We start from the raw sequence: 19502 nt of genomic DNA, 5'->3' as shown, positions 1-19502 counted from the left end.
TAAACATTTTCACAATTTTAACCGAAAATAAGAAAATAAGATTATTCATTATCAAACTTAACAAGGTATATATGATTCAACCGTTTATTTCTGGAACCAAATTTTTGTGAACATAGCAGTGTCCTGCAAAATAGCGAAAATATAATTCCCTCCAAATTAACCATGTATACCTCATCTATAGATATCTACAATCTATAAATATTCCTTAACAGATATTTAAATATTACGTTGTGAAAACTAAAATCTGTGTTATTTTACATATAAGCTAGGAGGTGTTTTAGATACTGATAAATTGCCATGGGACTGTGCACCATCTGACAGTTAAATGACAGCATCTTTCTGTTGACGAGGTAGAAGTTTAAGATTGCCTGTCTGTGACACTGAGCTACCAAAGCCTATTTTTCTATCTCTATTGCATGTGTACTTTTAAAATTCCAGTTATAAAGACAAAGCTGACTGAGAACAATCCCTCTCCCTCAGTCTGGTCTAGAGACGCCCACCAATTTGTTGCCGAAAGTCAGAGTTGCAATGCCTTGGGACCCTCTAATTGTTTTCAGCAGCGTTACACAGGATCAATTTTAAAGTGAAATACGTCTGAGCTTCAAATTAGCAAGAAGACAAAAAAGAAAAGAAAGAAAATCAATTTGTTTTAAAAACAAGACTCTGAGTCATGAACTTGTCTTTTTAGTTAGGATGAGAGACAAAGGCTTCTGGCAGACATGGTTACGGAAAGGCTGGTATCATAACGGTTCTTTTCTGAAAATTGAAAATTGCTCGAATTTAGATATAAAATTTATACAGAATTTTCTTGTTGGCTTTCAATTGACGAATCGTCAGCTGTCAATCAAAATGCATGTGACTTTGCATTGTGTTTTGTGTGTGCTACGGTGTTTGCTCCAACTTTGAATAGGTACATGTGCATTCGCTAGCACGAGGCATGACTGTGTTACACCTGGCGATCGGTCAATTGGTGTTGACCAGATGTTGAGAAGGAAAATAGGATGTGACTCTGTAAGCATTTATGGATGGCACAAATGAATACTTAATTAATATATAAAAGTAATTCATAAGAAATCAAAAATCTTACTCAATTGAGAAACAGGTAAACATGTAACCATCAATTATTAAACCAGTTCTTTTATAAATGAGTGACATATATCTTACTAATGGTATTTAATCGGTGCATGGTACATATTTATACAAACAATATGATAGCCCTTCCCCGTTACCTCCCCACTAGTAAGTGGAAAGAGAGGTGGGTGGGGGTGAAAAAAATTTTGGTGCAAAATTTTTGATGTCATATGGTAACCAGGGGTCACTCTATACAGGTTTTCTAAAATGTTCGATTGCTAATTAGTTTTGAATTAGTTTTTTAAAAACTTGTTCAATTGTTATAACATAATTATGAATGTCGATAATTTGACATATCACCCGTGTTTCAAAAAATGGTTAGCATTGAAACAAAATGGAGGCACATTTTGTTTCTATGGGTCTCAGATAGCAGGTAAGGGGTATTTAGTTAGCTTCTGGGTTACATTGTTGTAATTGTATTAGATTTTTATCGTCAACGACTGCTGAAGATACCCAAAGTCACTGTTTTATCAGTAATGATTGTTTTTTCTTGTGGGAGTATGGTAAGGCTGGTGAAAGGTTATCATGTAACTATTTACAGTAAGGCTATCAGCCATTCTGTTCCTAATCTCCCTCCATTCTCTGTGTCCAATCTCTCTGTTCTCTGGCCTCCTTCAACGATTCTGTCTTTTCTGAACACAAACCTCTCATCAAGGTTGGTCTTTATCACAAAAAAGCTTGTTCCCACACTTTGATAGGTCAGAGCCTTTACAAACATTTCCCAGAACCTGACTATCTCAGAGAATTTTTTCTTCAGTGATACAATTGATAGAAGTGTATGTTTTATATGCTCTGAGGAGACATAACGAAAGATTACAAAGATTTATTAAATATAAAATGAGATTGTACACTATAACTTTCATAGTCTGATTAGACAGATCTCCTCGCCTTAATATTTTTTACTGTCAACCAGGATACTTTCATGTCTGAAACTTCTTATATGCCGGGGCCCCCCCCCCCCCCATGATATAGGAGTGCATTTACCGTGTTCGATTCGATGAACTCCCAGGGTGATTAAAAATTGAAAAAAAATTAGAAAGGTGCTTTATGAGATGAAATTATTATTGCAAACCTATACAGTTTGTTAGTTTGGGTCTTATGCCCTGTGTAGCATGGTATTTTGAATCGTGGTATATTGACCCCGGGCAACTGAAATGGGGCCTCAAAAAGGGGAGGGGTGCTTATAAGGAAATGGGCGCTTATTGGGTCGAATACGGTAGTGTTTGTCTGATTGTGTCACATCCTGTCTCACTCCTACAAGATTCCATTTGGAGGTTGGGGCATTTATATGTTGTATTCATATTCATATTAGTTAAAAATTAAGTGTAAAATTTACAAAATATCTTCATACAAGAAATTATGATTTGTAAATTTTTTTGTGGTAAAATCAAAATGGTATGTAAACAATAATTAAATAAAATCTTTAAATGTGATGATTGATAGAAACCACTGAACGTCACAGAAAGGTTAAATGTATTATTCTGAAACATAAATTCTCCAGGAATCAAAGTCAGAATTATGTATTATTGAGCATGACCCTTGTGCATTTAGCACTTGTCAAATTTTAGTGTGAAAGTGATTTTGAGCTGTTTAAGACACAGACAAATTCATGTACTCATGATAATTGTTATATATATTACTAGCAACAAAGTAAAAGATAATGATATATTATTTTAGTTTAAAATGCACAAAGACTATGGTCGCTTGAATTGTTATACTTTAATCATTAAAGTCATTGTGGGAGCAGTCTATATTTTCTGTCGCGCCCTTTAAAGAATGAGGGAAGATTTGCATTGGAATGTGATGTAGATATCTATTGTTTTTCTGGTTTATGTTATAATCCTGAAATTGGGTAAAATCTCCCGGCTGTTACACAACAGGTCCTGTGACTGCCATGTTACATAAGTACTGATGACCTTTTGTGTGAAGGTCACTTAGCGGAGGAGGATACTGTAAAAATACATATTTTAGTGGTAATCTTATTTGTAAGAACTTTTCACACAAGAAATGTTGTGTCAAGATATGATGGTTGTGCGATTTGTTTTTTTCTGTATATCCTTTATAATCAATATGGTTAGTGCTTAAGTTAATCATTGTACTTGTTCAAGAGTTTTGATACCCCACAACGAAGTTAAGGGGGTATACAGGAATTGGGTTATCCGTCTGTCGTTCTGTAGACACAACTTTGTCCGGCAAACTCTTCCTAAACTGCTTGACAGATTTTGATAAAATTTGGTACACAGAACCCTGCATGACACAAATAAGAATTGAGTAAACTATATAGGGTTCTGCAATGTCCCTTCCTAGTGGAGTTATTACTAAATTTATGCAGCGGGGGGTATTAGTCGTCCACTCTGGCGACAGTTCTAGTTTGTTAAATCTGATTACACATAACAGTATGCTATATTACAAAATAAAGGCTCTGTAAGTGGCACATTTTACAGTTGACCTTCCATGTGAAGGTCATTTAAAATTTGGATCTCTTTATCTGAATATTACACAGGCCCTGTACATGGGACATACTACAGTTTACCTTGGGTCTGAAGGTCACTGATATCTGAAGAGGCTATTATATAAAGGCCCTGTAACTAGCACATATATAATATATATGACCTTTTATCTAAGGACATATCTTGGAGACAATTTATCAAAACAACATTCTATTACCAGGTCACATTTGGTGTAGGTCCTTGTCTGTCTACTGTACTGTGGTCCTTATAAGTTAAGTTAGAATCCATGTGACATTCCGTGTCTCAAGGTCATCTAGTTATAGAGGGTAGGAGGAGTATGTTCTATCGGGTGAGGACTGCAATGGGGGTTTGGTACACAGCTTTACACTACTTCTAGGTCAGAGTGGGTTCAAGGTCAAAGATGGAGTGGGTTACAGGTCAGAGATATAGTGGGTTTGAGGTAAGAGATAGAGTGGGTTCAATGTCAGGCATGGAATGTGTCCAAGGTCAAAGGTGGAGTGGGTTCAAGGTCAGATATTGAGTTGGTTCAAGGTCAGACATGGAGCAATTTCAAGGTCGGACATGGCGTAGGTTCAAGGTCAAAAAACGAGTGGGTTCATGAATAGAGTTGGAGTAAGTTCAAGGTCAAACATAGAGTTGGCTCAAGGTCAAACATGGAGTTGACTCAAGGTCATACAGACATGGGTTGAGTTATCTAAATATGGCTTTGTATTGAAATATCACATCATGGAGTAATCTTAGGATAATGTATAACAATTTATTTGATTTATATTTCATAGTTTAATATCAATAGTGGACAAAAGAAAATATTATATATGTGCAAATCCAACAATATTTTATTGTTTCAGCAGGGCTTATTGTGTTGTGCATTTTGGAACAAATAGAAGACCTTATCAAAATCACACAATGTCTAGGACATCTAGTTTTATTATTGACAACTTAAAATTCTGAATTCAAAAGGCCCTGGGTCTTCTTTTTAAAACTAGAAAACATGCACTAGCAGCTGCAGGCATTAGCAGTTGTAAGAAAAAAAGACAATAATTTATAACTATAAATTAAAAAATGATTCCTCTTCATTCTGATTAAATAATTATCACCACAAGGACTGACTAGAAATTGCAGAGGAATGTATAATGTACTTTTAGCTGTGTGGATTTTAAATGACTGGAAGACATCCTGTTGTTTTTATCCAATTTGTTTCATTTAATTTACATTCCTGACGACTACCTGACAGTTTTAGACATAAAATCAATATCATAGTGAAACCCTATGGGGGCCGAGTAGTTTCTCCACAAGCTGTTCCACATGTTAAAAGAATCTTGTTAAATATTTAGTGTTTAGTTTAATTCTGAAGCATTTAATTCATTTTCTTAAAGATGAGTATTTATGGTCTTCCACTAAGTATGGGAGAGAGAGTGCACTTTCATTTGTGTCTTTTTTGTCCTTCTGTCTGTCGTGGACAATTCAGACATTCTCTTAGCTTGTCCAGCCCTATATTTTGGGGCCGCGGTGGCTGATTGGTCAAGATGTCTTGACATATTACCACAAGTCCTTGACCTATGGGTCGTGAGTTTGAATCCCATAATGAGTTTATGTTTGATGTTTCTGGCTGTGACATAATGAGTTTATGTTTTATGTTTCTGGCTGTGACATAATGAGTTTTGTTTGATGTTTCTGGCTGTGACATAATGAGTTTATGTTTTATGTTTCTGGCTGTGACATAATGAGTTTATGTTTTATGTTTCAGGCTGTGACTCTGACCAGTTTCTATGTGCTGATGGTCACTGTATACAGGGGAATTGGGAGTGTGATGGTGCAGAAGACTGTTTAGACGGGTCAGATGAGTTGGATTGTGGAAGTGAGTTGTCTCCCTTTACCCATAAATTTGTGTGAAAAATATTCACTTGGCTGTTTTTCTGTCTAGATTATCTATTCTTTTATACCGGAAATTTAGTGTCATCAGTTCATAAAATTATAATCCATTGTTCTTTCTCATGACTTATCCAATAATTTACACTTCATGACTTATAGAGATTTCAGAATTTTTGAAGGAAATTGACCAAGTTACAATTACAAACTGTAAGATGTAAAAAAGTAATGGAATATATATGAATTAATGAATTATGTGTATATTAAGGTGATGAATTAATGGATTACATATGTTTAGGTAATGAAGTAATGAATTATGTATATGTTTAGGTGATGAATTAATGAGTAATGTATATGTTTAGGTGATGAATTAATGAATTACATATATGTTTAGGTGATGAATTAATGAATTACATATATGTTTAGGTGATGAATTAATGAATTACATATATGTTTAGGTGATGAATTAATAAATTACATAAATGTTTAGGTGATGAATTAATGAATTATGTATATGTTTAGGTGATGAATTAATAAATTACATAAATGTTTAGGGGATGAATTAATGAATTACATAAATGTTTAGGGGATGAATTAATGAATTATGTATATGTTTAGGTGATGAATTAATAAATTACATAAATGTTTTTTTGTGATGAATTAATGAAATACATAAATGTTTAGGTGATGAGTTGACAAAGAGATCAACAACAACAGCAGGAGGTAAGTTCAAAATATAACATTTAAAATCTTATCATGTACATGTGTTTGCAGGAGTTATCTGCCAATGTGGATTAGTATTGATTGTGATGTCATGTGTTTGTGAACATTAAGTGCGATTATTTTGAGAAAACAGCATAAGTTTTGCTCAAAAAGTAAAGATATTACAACTGGTACCTACCTGCAAGGGAAGATAACTCTGTAAGATGATCATGATATTATTGATTTTCCCATAATTGCATGCTTTCTTAGATTAATTGCTGTTTGCACTTTATTTTTTATTTAAAGCTTTAAATGTTACTTAAATGATGTTGTGAATCTGTTAATGCAGATGAGCCTAGCTTATAGTATAAGCTTTCGGTTATGTACAAGACTAATTAAGGAATTATGGATATAGCAAAGGGTTTTACTTAGCCAATCAAAAATGACAGTGTTTTTTAATGACATCTGTGATTGGCTAGATTGAAATGATTGAAAAATAACTGACTATACAATAGAAACATTTTCAGATTTAACTTATTAACCCCTGGAATCTCATAATGGACTAGTCCAATCTTTGATTTAGAAGAGCCTAATTTGTTTTCAGGGGTAAATAATTTTAGGGTCCTGGTTACATGTGCAGTCAGTTTTCATTTTCCAGACCCAGTTTAGATAATGACACGGAAAACTTTTGATTGTATAAACTGTATATCTGTAGAGACCATATTGGACATTATATTGTGGAGCAGTAGTTTTTACCTCTGTATATCATGTCTTTCATCCATTCTATCATGGCTGTACAGTTAAGCATTTTACTTTAAATTCTCTGTAGGAGAGCCTAGCATTACCCAGTTTCACAACTCTTTCTAACTTATGGAAATTCCTTGACTTCAAATTTCTCATTGGAAAGCATTACAGAATTTAAAGGAATAAACTTTCTTAGCTTTTTTCTTTAATATTTGAGGCTTTATTTTCTTCATATTTACTTCATAAGTTGTAATAACTTGTGCCTAATCCTTTTGTAATTATTAAGACAATTATTCTGAATTTGCACATTACAGAGTTATCTGCACTTGCCGGTAGGTATTGATTGTGACGTCATGCGTTTGGGAGCGTAACGTCATACGTTTCGGAGAAAACAATGTGAATTGCGCTCACAAAATAATAACGTAACAATCGATACCTACCCGCAAGGGAGCTAACACTGTAATATGCAATGACGGAATATGTTTCAAGTCAAAGTTTATTTCCTTAAGTTTGATAGGAGTGTTAAATATCAAACTTGGCCTTGAAATGCTCTCCTATGGATAATTCTAAGTTCAGAAGTGGTTCAGGAGTTTCCTATAAAGTTAAAAAACATTGATGACACTGGACCTAAGTATTACAGATATTTCTAGTTTAGAAAACAGTAAGCCTCTAGGAGAATCTGAGCTTTACATGATTCAGTTGGCATTCGTCACTTTATTCATGAGCTTCTATGCCAGTTATAGCAGTATAATCATACGGTATAAAAATGTTGTTCATGTGATGTATTTGAATTTAATAACAGTCATGATGCATGTATAAATCGGTTTGTAGAATCTGCATGAAACTCTGAAATTCTCGCTAAAATTTACATATCTTACGTTTTGCAAATTGTACATCCTTGGTAAACAGAATTATACCTTAAAGCAAAACGTAAAGTGTACGGGAATTTTAATTCAGTGTATCTGGAATTCAAATTTGATTTTAAGTTCAAAATAATTTAGAAGTTCTGTCAGAAAATCTGTTTTAGTCTGCTTATGGAAATCTAACAAGTTTTCAAAGGTGTTTTAGGTCAAAAAATAGTCTGTGGTTCTACTGTTTGTGTAATCAATGTAGTTTAAATAAAGAAGGGAAAAAACCTGATAATAATCCTCTCAGATGTGTCAGTGATCAAAGGAATCATGTGTTAAAGGAATTACTGTAATAAGTCAAATCTCCATATATCACTTAAAACACTACTCTTCTATTAACTGTACTGAAATGAAAGTTAACTTCTTAACTTAAATTTTTTTTCTATGTATGTGCCAAAACCTTTTCCACATAAAAATCTAACCTGAAGTCATGTTTCCTGATATATAATTAGATCTATATATTTCTATAATACTTTATACCTATATATATATATTGTACTCATTTTAAACTTTCCTTTTCCTAAATGTCCTCTTTGTAGTGATAACCAGCTCACAGTTTCCTTCTCATTAATTATTGTGTGCTTTGCTTTTGCTTATCCACATTAATACTAGGTCATTACGATGAATTTCATCCCCGCCTTAATGACCTTGACCCCCACAACAATGGTGTAGCTAAAGGATTGTATTGTAAGTACTGATTCCCTACCCCAGGGTTCCTTCCCCTACCCCAGGGGCATGCGGTATTGGGTAGATTAGTTGCATGATTGTGTTGTTCAGCAAAATGTGTCAAAGGTTCAAAACTACTTTTTGTTGAAATATTTAAAATAAAAATAAAGATCTTTTTGGGTGTTTTTTTTGGTGAAGATCTTTGTTTAAGATCTTTTTTGAAAAAGAAGATATTTAATGGAATTAATTGCTGGCTTTTCTGACTAAGTACTGACACTTAAGTGAAAACTCAGACTTAAATGACCAATGATTGAATGACGGCTACTGACTAATGTCTTTACCATTTAACACAATTCACCGCAAATAAGACCCCAACCTATGTTTACAAATGTTCAGAGTTACGAGAATCGCTGACAATACTGACCATTGACGTTACTGACTATTGTTGGCACTGACTATTTACAATACTGACCATTGACGTTACTGACTATTGTTTACACTGACTATTGACAATACTGACCATTGTTGATACTGACCAATGACAATCTGACCATTGATGATACTGACCATTGATGATGCTGACCATTGATGATAATGACCATTGATGATAATGACCAATGACAATCTGACCATTGATGATACTGACCATTGTTGATACTGACCATTGATGATACTGACCATTGATGATACTAACCATTGATGATACTGACCATTGATGATACTGACCATTGATGATACTGACCATTGATGATACTGACCATTGATGATACTGACCATTGATGATACTGACTATTGACAATACTGACCATTGTTGATACTGACCAACGACAATCTGACCATTGATGATACTGACCATTGATGATATTTACTGACCATTGATGATACTGACCATTGATGATACTGACCATTGATGATACTGACCATTGATGATACTGACCATTGATGATACTGACCATTGTTGATACTGACCATTGATGATACTGACCATTGATAATACTTGACCATTGACAATACTGACCATTGACAATACTGACCAGTGGCGATACTGACCATTGTCCAAAAGGCATTACTGACCAGAGATTACTGACCATTGATGATACTAAGCATTGATGATACTAACCATTGGCGATACTGACCATTGACTTTGGTGACCACTTTTATAATGGATGACTGCCCTTCTTTGTCTAGAGCCACTGACTTTACTCATGACTTTGCAGAGTCTTGACTTACCTTGTTCGGTCAGAAGGACTGCAATTTTCACATTTTATTTTACTAATTTAAAAAATCAATCTAAATTATTTTGCTAAAATACAATACTTGATGCTTAAATATACTGTGAAGTTGATCATCAAGGAATGTTGAAAATCTAAAAAAAAAGTTTTGAAGACATTGACAGTCACCTGCAATTTTCAGAAATCACTTGCATGGAAAAGTTGTGAATGCCTTATTTGATCAGTTGGTACATGTCACAACTGTTTTCAACTTCATGTGTTGTATCATACACCTGTTCTCTATGGCCACCTGGCATGGGATAGGCTAGTCGGGTTTTAATTGTCATTGCGCAGCATCCATCAGTCGTCTTGTAGTCTTTTCACTGAGTATTAATATTTATAAGCTGTCGTTGATAAGCTGTCTTAGACTAGCGTATGTAGATGTCATAAAGTTTCTTCTTGTATCTGTTGACATTTCTTTGGAATCACTACTTGTCCTAAAGTATTTAATTCAGTTTAATTTGGTTAGTCACATCTTTGGAGCAAATGTATATACTTTGAATCAATGATTATTAAAACTATTATAGTCGGATGGACATAGACTCCATTTTAGGGAAATACAAGTAAAATTTTTACAATAATAATTAAGACACTTAATATATAGATATATTGCCCAAATTTGGTCATGAATGGAGTATGTTTTCGCTTTAATTTAATGACTCTAAAACCTCCCCACACCAATCAGCACTAGAAAGAGAGTTGTTTAATGGGAAAATATAGGTATGCCAGTCAAATTACTAATAGATACTGAATTGTCCAGGTGGGTGATGCAGGTGTCATGGGCCTCTTGTTTTACCATTAGTTGTTGGTTTGTTACCTGGGATAACATCTGGACACATTACGGACATATCAGGCACATTTAGGAGTGAGGATGTCACAGCATTGCATGTCAGTTATTATCATTGAGGGTGTAAAATTGTTATTTTCCATCTGTCATATTCATCAACAGCAAGTATTCCAGGAAATGTTTAAAGGCATTTCACTTTGCACATGTTAGTGGTGACAATTACGTGTCCTGCAGATTTATTAGAATGACATTTGTATGTCTGTATCGATTTTTCAAATTGATTTTCAAATGAGCTGAAATGAAAACGGTTTGTATATAAATTACTTTGATGTTTGTTTTCAGTTTAAATCAATCACTGTAGTCCAATTCTATACAATAATCTTTTTATTGTGTTATTTCCAGTTAGATAACAAGGCTTTTTAACAAAATCCTAACATTTCCAACATAATATAGTGTATTATGTTTTTACTGTAAAGCTAACAAGACTTTTAGACTTGATAACATCAGATATCACTTAAGTGCGTTATCACTGACGTATACAGATGATTTGTTTTCTTACTTTCCCTTTCTCCACCTGTTGGATCATTATAATATTATTTGTATTGGACTTTGTCTGCTGCGTATATCAATTCATGTTTTCCCTGGCATGTTCTCAGTCATTATGTAATATCTCATAAATATGCGAGGCTACACTCTATCCTATTGGATGCACCAAGTGCACCGGCTGATATTGTTTCTTGTGGTAAAATTTTTGACCTATTTCCGACAGTTATGTCTTAGCGATGAGAATTTGTACCTGTCACTAAAGGTAACTTTATCGTATCAGGATTATTTCCTTGTTATATTAACATCATAATGAATATCTCTTAGTGCTTTAGGTAGCTTCACATTTCCCAATAGCTCTTTAACTTCTACCTACAGTTGGTGAAAGGTAGGATATCCTGCAAATGTGCTTTATCTGTCTTTGTACTGTCTAGTATCTCTATGGTTACTAAGACTGTCCTGTATCTCTATGGTTACTAAGACTGTCCTGTATCTCTATGATTACTAAGACTGTCCAGTATCTCTATGGTAACTAAGACTGTCCTGTATCTCTATGGTTACCAAGACTGTCCAGTATCTCTATGGTTACTAAGACTGTCCAATATCTCTATGGTTACTAACACTGTCCTGTATCTCTATGGTTACTAAGACTGTCCAGTATCTCTATGGTTAATAAGACTGTCTAGTATCTCTTTATTTACCAAGTCTGTCCAGTATCTCTCTGGTAACTAAGACTTCCAGTATATCTGTGGTTACTAAGACTGTCCAGTATCTCTATGGTTACTAAGACTGTCCAGTATCTCTATGGTTACTAAGACTGTCCAGTATCTCTATGGTTACTAAGACTGTCCAGTATCTCTATGGTTACGAAGACTGCCAAGTATCTCTATGATTACTAAGACTGTCCAGTATCTCTATGGTTACTAAGACTATCCAGTATCTCTATGGTTACTCAGACTGTCCTGTATCTCTATGGTTAATAAGACAGTCCTGTATCTCTATGGTGACTTAGGCTGTCCTGTATCTCTATGGTTACTAAGACTGTCCTGTATCTCTATGGTTACTAAGACTGTCCTGTATCTCTATGGTTACTAAGACTGTCCAGTATCTCTATGGTTACTAAGACTGTCCAGTATCTCTATGGTTACTAAGACTGTCCAGTATCTCTATGGTTACCAAGTCTGTCCAGTATCTCTATGGTTACTAAGACTGTCCAGTATCTCTATGGTTACTAAGACTGTCCTGTATCTCTATGGTTACTAAGATTGTCCTGTATCTCTATGGTTACTAAGACTGTCCTGTATCTCTATGGTTACTAAGATTGTCCTGTATCTCTATGGTTACTAAGACTGTCCTGTATCTCTATGGTTACTAAGACTGTCCAGTATCTCTATGGTTACTAAGACTGTCCTGTATCTCTATGGTTACTAAGACTGTCCTGTATCTCTATGGTTACTAAGACTGTCCTGTATCTCTATGGTTAATAAGACTGTCCTGTATCTCTATGGTTACTAAGACTGTCCAGTATCTCTATGGTTACTAAGACTGTCCAGTATCTCTATGGTTACTAAGACTGTCCAGTATCTCTATGGTTACTAAGACTGTCCTGTATCTCTATGGTTACTAAGACTGTCCAGTATCTCTATGGTTACTAAGACCTGTATCTCTATGGTTAATAAGACTGTCCAGTATCTCTATGGTTACTAAGACCTGTATCTCTATGGTTAATAAGACTGTTACTAAGACTGTCCAGTATCTCTATGGTTACTAAGACCTGTATCTCTATGGTTACTAAGACTGTCCAGTATCTCTATGGTTACTAAGACCTGTATCTCTATGGTTAATAAGACTGTCCTGTATTTCTATGGTTACTAAGACTGTCCAGTATCTCTATGGTTACTAAGACTGTCCAGTATCTCTATGTTTACTAAGACTGTCCAGTATCTCTATGGTTACTAAGACTGTCCAGTATCTCTATGGTTACTAAGACTGTCCAGTATCTCTATGTCTACCAATGTCTACCAAGTCTGTCCAGTATCTCTATGGTAAATAAGACTGCCCTGTATCTCCATGGTTACTATGACTGTACTATATCTCTATGATTACTAAGACTGTCCTGTATCTTTATGGTTACTAAGAATGTCCAGTATCTCTATGGTAACTAAGACTGCCCAGTGTCTCTATGGAAACTAAGACTGCCCTGTATCTCCATGGTTACTAAGACTGTACTATATCTCTATGGTCACTAAGACTGTCCAGTATCTCTATGGTTACTAAGACTGTCCAGTATCTCTATGGTAACTAAGACTGTCCTGTATCTTTATGGTTACTAAGACTGTCCAGTATCTCTATGTTTACCAAGTCTGTCCAGTATCTCTATGGTAACTAAGACTGCCTAGTATCTCTATGGTAACTAAGACTGCCTAGTATCTCTATGGTAACTAAGACTGCCCTGTATTTCCATGGTTACTAAGACTGTTCTATATCTCTATGGTAACTAAGACTGTCCAGTATCTCTATGGTAACTAAGACTGCCCTGTATCTCCATGGTTACTAAGACTGTACTATATCTCTGTGGTTCCTAGGACTGTCCTGTATCTCTAGGTAACTAAGACTGTCCAGTATCTCTATGGTTATTAAGATAATTTATAATTTATGTTGACAGCTGACATTCCTCCAGAAAGTTTACTACCATGTTTACCAAACTACAAGCGCTGCCCTAAAGAGGAGGTCTGCATTCCAATTTATAAATTCTGTGATAAAATTAGGGACTGTAAATTAAATAAGGATGAGGAAGGGTGTTCAGGTAAGTGTACTAATAAATAGTTAGTTTTACACAGCAGGTTATTATGTTTCCATGGTAACTCAGGTAGACTGACTATAATTGAAGTTTTACTTTGATGATATAAGGTCCATACTTGCTCACTCCTATCATAATCATTGACAACTTACTGATGTCTGTACCTCAGGCTAGTTTACTTAAAGCTTATCATCATTGTGAGGCAAGTTCAGTGAAAACTTACAGTTACCATGGAAACTAGTTTTTAATTTACCTTTCATTGTTTCTACTGTTATGAGGGTACTACACATCATTAATCTATTATCTGGATTTGTCATTGGTTATAAATAAAGCTTTTCATTACGGTTTTTAAATTTGAATGTAGTATCTGAAGACGGAATACTGATTTTAAGTGTAGTATCTAAAAAAGGCAATACTGATATTAAGTATATTTGTAGACTGATTTTGGGTATAATACCTAAAGACAGATTACTGATTTTGACATGTTTTGTATTTTACAGAAACCATTGCTAACTGTGATAGTAAGAATTGTTCTTTTGCGTGTCAGAACACCCCTCAGGGTCCTGAGTGTTACTGTCCCGAGGGTAAAAGGCCCAACGGGTCGAGTTGTGTAAATATTGATCCGTGTAGGTACCCGGAGTTCTGTGATCAAAAATGCCGTTCAAAAGACGGCACATTTTCTTGTGGATGTGCACAGGGCTACAACCTTTTGGATGGCAAGGACTGTATCGCCAAAAATGGTGGGCACACATTTAGTCTGTAATAATGTCAACGATGTTGTAGACTATGATTTGTTTTGATAACTACTGAATATTTTTAAGATCCAACATGAGTATGTATTTCATAATATCTCATATTGATAGAAATTTATAGTCACTAATAGTCATTTGTGTTCCTATTTCTTAAAGAGGAATTAAGGTCACCATCTTATGTGATTATTTATAAAAATTTGCTACTAGATTGCACTTTAATGTACATATCTTTATTGATACTAGACTTGTTTATTTTGTTTATTGTCATACTTTCTTCCATTCTTTATTAGTACCATCAAATTCTGTACCGACGTTACTGGTAGCAGACTTCATGCGTTTCCAGCAGGTGGCGCTGAATGGGTCGTCATTAACACCTCCAGTGGTCGCTGCGGGACAGGCAATCTCCACGCTTGACTTCAACCATCGAAAGCAATATGCATGCTGGGTAATCTTCTGTTTCAATATTAAAAAGTTGATTTGCATAAAGGACTTTAATATATGGTTTGTGCCCTTTTCGGCTCCCAAATCCATCAAATTTCTTATGTCATTTCTTATTTAAATTATTAGATTTGACATATTTACTACAATCCCTAATTTAATTGTAGAAAATAGTTATTTAATTTTGAAGTTTCAGTTGCCATGGTAACCACTCCAAATATGCATAAATTATAAAAATGTTGAAACTTTGACAATTTTTTTGCCAAGTTTATGTCAGAGTTATTATAGATCACATCCTTGAACAAACTTTATATTTCTTCCAAAGATGTATCAGAAGTGCATACACATTTTTCTCAGTAAATATCAAGTTTGTTCAATGATGGGCTCTATGGTGTCATAGACAAAAAATTTCCACATTTTCATAATTGATGCATATTTTGGGTGGTAACAATGACAATTCAGTTGCAAAATTAGAAAACAACCATTACTGTTGAATCGGAAATGGGTAAAATATTTAAAATACATTTCAATCTCGAGAGAATAGTTTTGAAAATTCGATGTATTTGGGAGTCAAAAAGGGCTCAAACCATACATAGTCCTTTCCTTCTGTAATTGACACCTTTCGTCGTTAGACGTGGTAAAATCATTTTGTTCTCTAATAAATAAGCTAAGAGACCTGATAATAAGTTTGGAGTATCCTGTGAAGAAGGACTTCTGATTTTGTTCTAATGAATGACCTTAAACTTTATTGAAGGTCACAGGGATCAAGTATGATTAAACATGCAAACTGATTTTCATAATGATCAAGTCAAAAGACCTGATATATGGTCTTAATTTAACATGCATTGATGTCACAACGGCTTGACCAAAAGACACATGTAATGGAATGTTTAATTTTGTGTTGTACAGTTGTCTTCTTGATTTGACCAAAAGACACATGTAATGGAATGTTTAATTTTGTGTTGTTACAGTTGTCGTATCGACTTGACCACGAGACACATGTAAAGTAATATTAATTTTGTGTTGTTACAGTTATCGTATCGACTTGACCACAAGACACATGTAAAGTAATATTAATTTTGTGTTGTTACAGTTGTCGTATCGACTTGACCACAAGACACATGTAAAGTAATATTAATTTTGTGTTGTTACAGTTGTCGTATCGACTTGACCACAAGATATCTGTGATGGAATGTCTAAACCTTACCAATACAACGCAGACCTGGACAATCAAGTCAGATGTCTCCTTCGACAGTAAGTTTATGGGATACCACTGTATAGCCGAAACTTTTTGTGGTATGAGACATTATTCGGATTTAACGCAACATTAACGTGAAATGGAAAATTTGATCCATAAAGTTTTTGAAGAATGGGCTCCTCGTGAACCTGATCAGTGCTACTGTGTTTGACCCAATAAGCGGCCATTTAATAAATAGCAAACAAGACTGGGGCTAGATCAAAGGTTATTTGGGTCAAAACTCAAAAGTCAGTGTCAAATCTCAAGATTTTGGCTCTATAGATATACAGATATCCCTTTATGTAATACAAACAATCTTGTTGTGCAATACACATATTGCACATATATAAGAATATCCATATATCTGTAGAGACAATAGCCTATGGTGCCTGTTATTAAATTGCATTATTCTGAGATGTTTATTTAAAAAAGTATCACCAGATATTTACATGTAGATATCTAGATGACCATTTTTGTCTCTATCTAGTACGATGTATCTTGTCTATTTCATTTTTATCAATACCATTATTTACATATCTGGTACAAGATGTTTAAAAAATTTAAAAAATGATAAGGTATAAATAAGAGGAAATTATTGCAAACCCATACAGTTTTGGTTTTATGCCTGGGCAATGGAAATAGGCCTCAAAAAGGGCGAGGTGCTTATAGGCACATGGGCGCTTATTGAGTCGAATATATTTATTGTATTTTATTGTATCTGTTGTTGTTATGTCCTTGCATGTTTCATACCTGATGTTTTTTATCATGTGGTTACAGACGTAGTCCAGATCGCGTTTGATTGGATCGCTGAGAACTGGTACGTAGCTGATAGACTGAAGGAGCGGATCATCATCTGTAACCATCAAATGAAATTCTGTCGCATGGTACTTGAGCTTCCAGAACAGGAACTATTCAGCATCCGCGTGGATCCAACAGCCGGGTAAGTGTCCTGATCCAAATGAGGGCTGATGATTTACCATAGAGCCGGTAATTTTTGCGGACCAAAAATGTTTTCGATTTGATCTAAAAATGAGAAAATCAATGTTAACGATTTAATATTTTCACGATATGGATTTAAGAGTAGATATCATTTAACCCTTTTTCAATATTTTGCAGATCAAATTACAGAGCTGATAAAATTAAATTAAATTTAAATTACAACTAACTTATAATAGACTGTAACAGTATTTTAAAAAAAAACCAATATGATTTTGTTGTAAAATTTCTATAAATTTCTGTAACATCTTTCTTTTTTTACAAACAGTATCTCTTGTGTTCATATATATATATGACTTTCTTTTCATTAGAAGCCAAAATCAAATATGAATGATTCCCATTTGACTTTCAAGATGTTTTCACTTTGCTGTAATTTTCTATGCTTGATGTACCCATGTATCGAGAGAGATTAAGAAATAGTTGTAGAATTGATAGTTGTTATAATTGTAAAAATACTAATTTTAGCACAAATACGAAAAAATGTAAATTATGATTTATTGGCGTGGATATCAATTAGTGTAATTTGACGGTTTAATAACGGAAATACTCTTTTACAAAATTTCGTGTTGTATATGAATTAGGGCTTCAAAGGCAGGGCGAAAAGTACTAAAATAAAACTACCACTAAAATTTGTATATTTACAGTATCTGTAAGTACTGTTTTACCTGTTTAACAGGTACATGTTTGTGCTGACGAAGACCAGTATTATTCGTGCCCAGCTGGACGGATCAGATCCTGACACCATTTACAGAGGCAGTAAAGGAGACATAGAACGTCCCCACGATATGACGCTAGACTTCCCTAATCGCCATGTCTATTGGTCCGACACCAAGCTCAAAGTTATCAAGCGTATGGACTACGACGGACAGAATGTGTGGATCGTGTACAGTCGACTTCGTCCCACGGTACCTAAACTCTTTGTAGTTCTGATAGGAGTCTGTCTGAAGTAACATGACAATCAAGAATTTCAGTACCACATACTCAATATAATGAAATATGTATTGAGTGGAAATATAATGAAATATGTCTTGTGTGGAATTTTAGTCGATTTATTTGATTTGAAACTACGTAATTAAAACAATAAAATTAACATTATACGTTATTGGAATTGCTGTGTTTCTTAGACCAATCACGAATATTTCCACACACAAAATTACTTATATGATTCTAAACTACGAAAATAAGTATACAAACAAACGTTTCTTTGTACAGTATGTCTGAATTAATTATCTTATCAGCGTAAATTTATCTCAGCAGACTTAATCTGAAATGAAAATTGCAAAAATTAAGTAATCGCAAAAAAAAAGATTAGTTTAAAGTATATTAACACAAGATCTACAGACTTTCTTCACAACTGTCTTTTTACCTTAAATTCATTGTAAGAACTGTCTTGTGTTTTCAGACATATGGAAATGTTATCAAAGGTTTAGGGATCTCGATACTGCAGAATACGATATATATGACCAGTGAGTTACCGGAGTCTCTATGGGCCGTCCATCGCTACAATTACAGCCTCGGAGCTCATCTCCTCACACGCGACCTCGAGTACCCTTCACAAGTACATGTTTACCACCGAATACGTCAGCCGGACTTACCAGGTAAAACTCGCAAGCTATGATGAGGAACCTCTCATTAACAAAGGATGCTATTGGTCGATATTTCAATTATAAGAATATTTTCGGCTTAATTATCAACCAGTTGCAATGAATACTATTGGTTGATCCATCAGTAACAGAGGATGTTATTGGTCAATCACTCAACACAGGATACTTTTGATCAATTCATAACTAAGAGAAGATACTATTTGTCAATCATCGTCTGATGCAAAATTGAATGGTATGGCATTCTTGATAGTTATTTTTGATAATACAGATTGACAATTATTGAAAAAGTAAACCTGTCCCCCTCTGTTCAGTCCCAGTCCTGTCTCCCTCCGTTTAGTCCTGTCCTGTCCCGTTCCATTCAGTCACGTCTTGTCCCCTTCCATTCAGTCCCATCCTGTCCCCCTCCATTCAGTTGTGTCCTGTCTCCCTCCGTTCAATCCCGTCCAGTCTCCCTCTGTTCAGTGCCATCCAGTCTCTCTCTGTTCAGTGCCGTCCTGTCTCCCTCTGTTCAGTGCCGTCCAGTCTCCCTCCGTTCAGTGCCGTCCTGTCTCCCTCTGTTCAGTCCTGTCCTGTCTCCTTCTGT

The 19502-nt window shown here is 34.8% G+C and overlaps 1 protein-coding gene across 3 annotated transcripts in view; it reads left to right on the top strand.

Annotated features, from left to right (window-relative positions):
• LOC138310556 (prolow-density lipoprotein receptor-related protein 1-like) overlaps positions 1-19502 on the top strand; it is a 121193-nt gene that overhangs the window by 48407 nt on the left and 53284 nt on the right. For all 3 annotated transcript variants that reach the window (XM_069251826.1, XM_069251825.1, XM_069251824.1), the window contains exons 2-10: positions 5350-5460; positions 6156-6194; positions 13758-13898; positions 14393-14632; positions 14935-15089; positions 16237-16336; positions 17097-17259; positions 17992-18220; positions 18718-18913. In XM_069251826.1, coding sequence (XP_069107927.1) covers positions 5350-5460; positions 6156-6194; positions 13758-13898; positions 14393-14632; positions 14935-15089; positions 16237-16336; positions 17097-17259; positions 17992-18220; positions 18718-18913 — 1374 coding nt within the window. The remainder of the gene's footprint in view (positions 1-5349; positions 5461-6155; positions 6195-13757; positions 13899-14392; positions 14633-14934; positions 15090-16236; positions 16337-17096; positions 17260-17991; positions 18221-18717; positions 18914-19502) is intronic.

The sequence above is a fragment of the Argopecten irradians genome, chromosome 16, assembly GCF_041381155.1.
Source record: "Argopecten irradians isolate NY chromosome 16, Ai_NY, whole genome shotgun sequence".
Lineage (NCBI taxonomy): Eukaryota > Metazoa > Mollusca > Bivalvia > Pectinida > Pectinidae > Argopecten > Argopecten irradians.
Note: the sequence above shows the minus strand (reverse complement) of the source record. Positions and strands in the feature narration are given on the sequence as shown.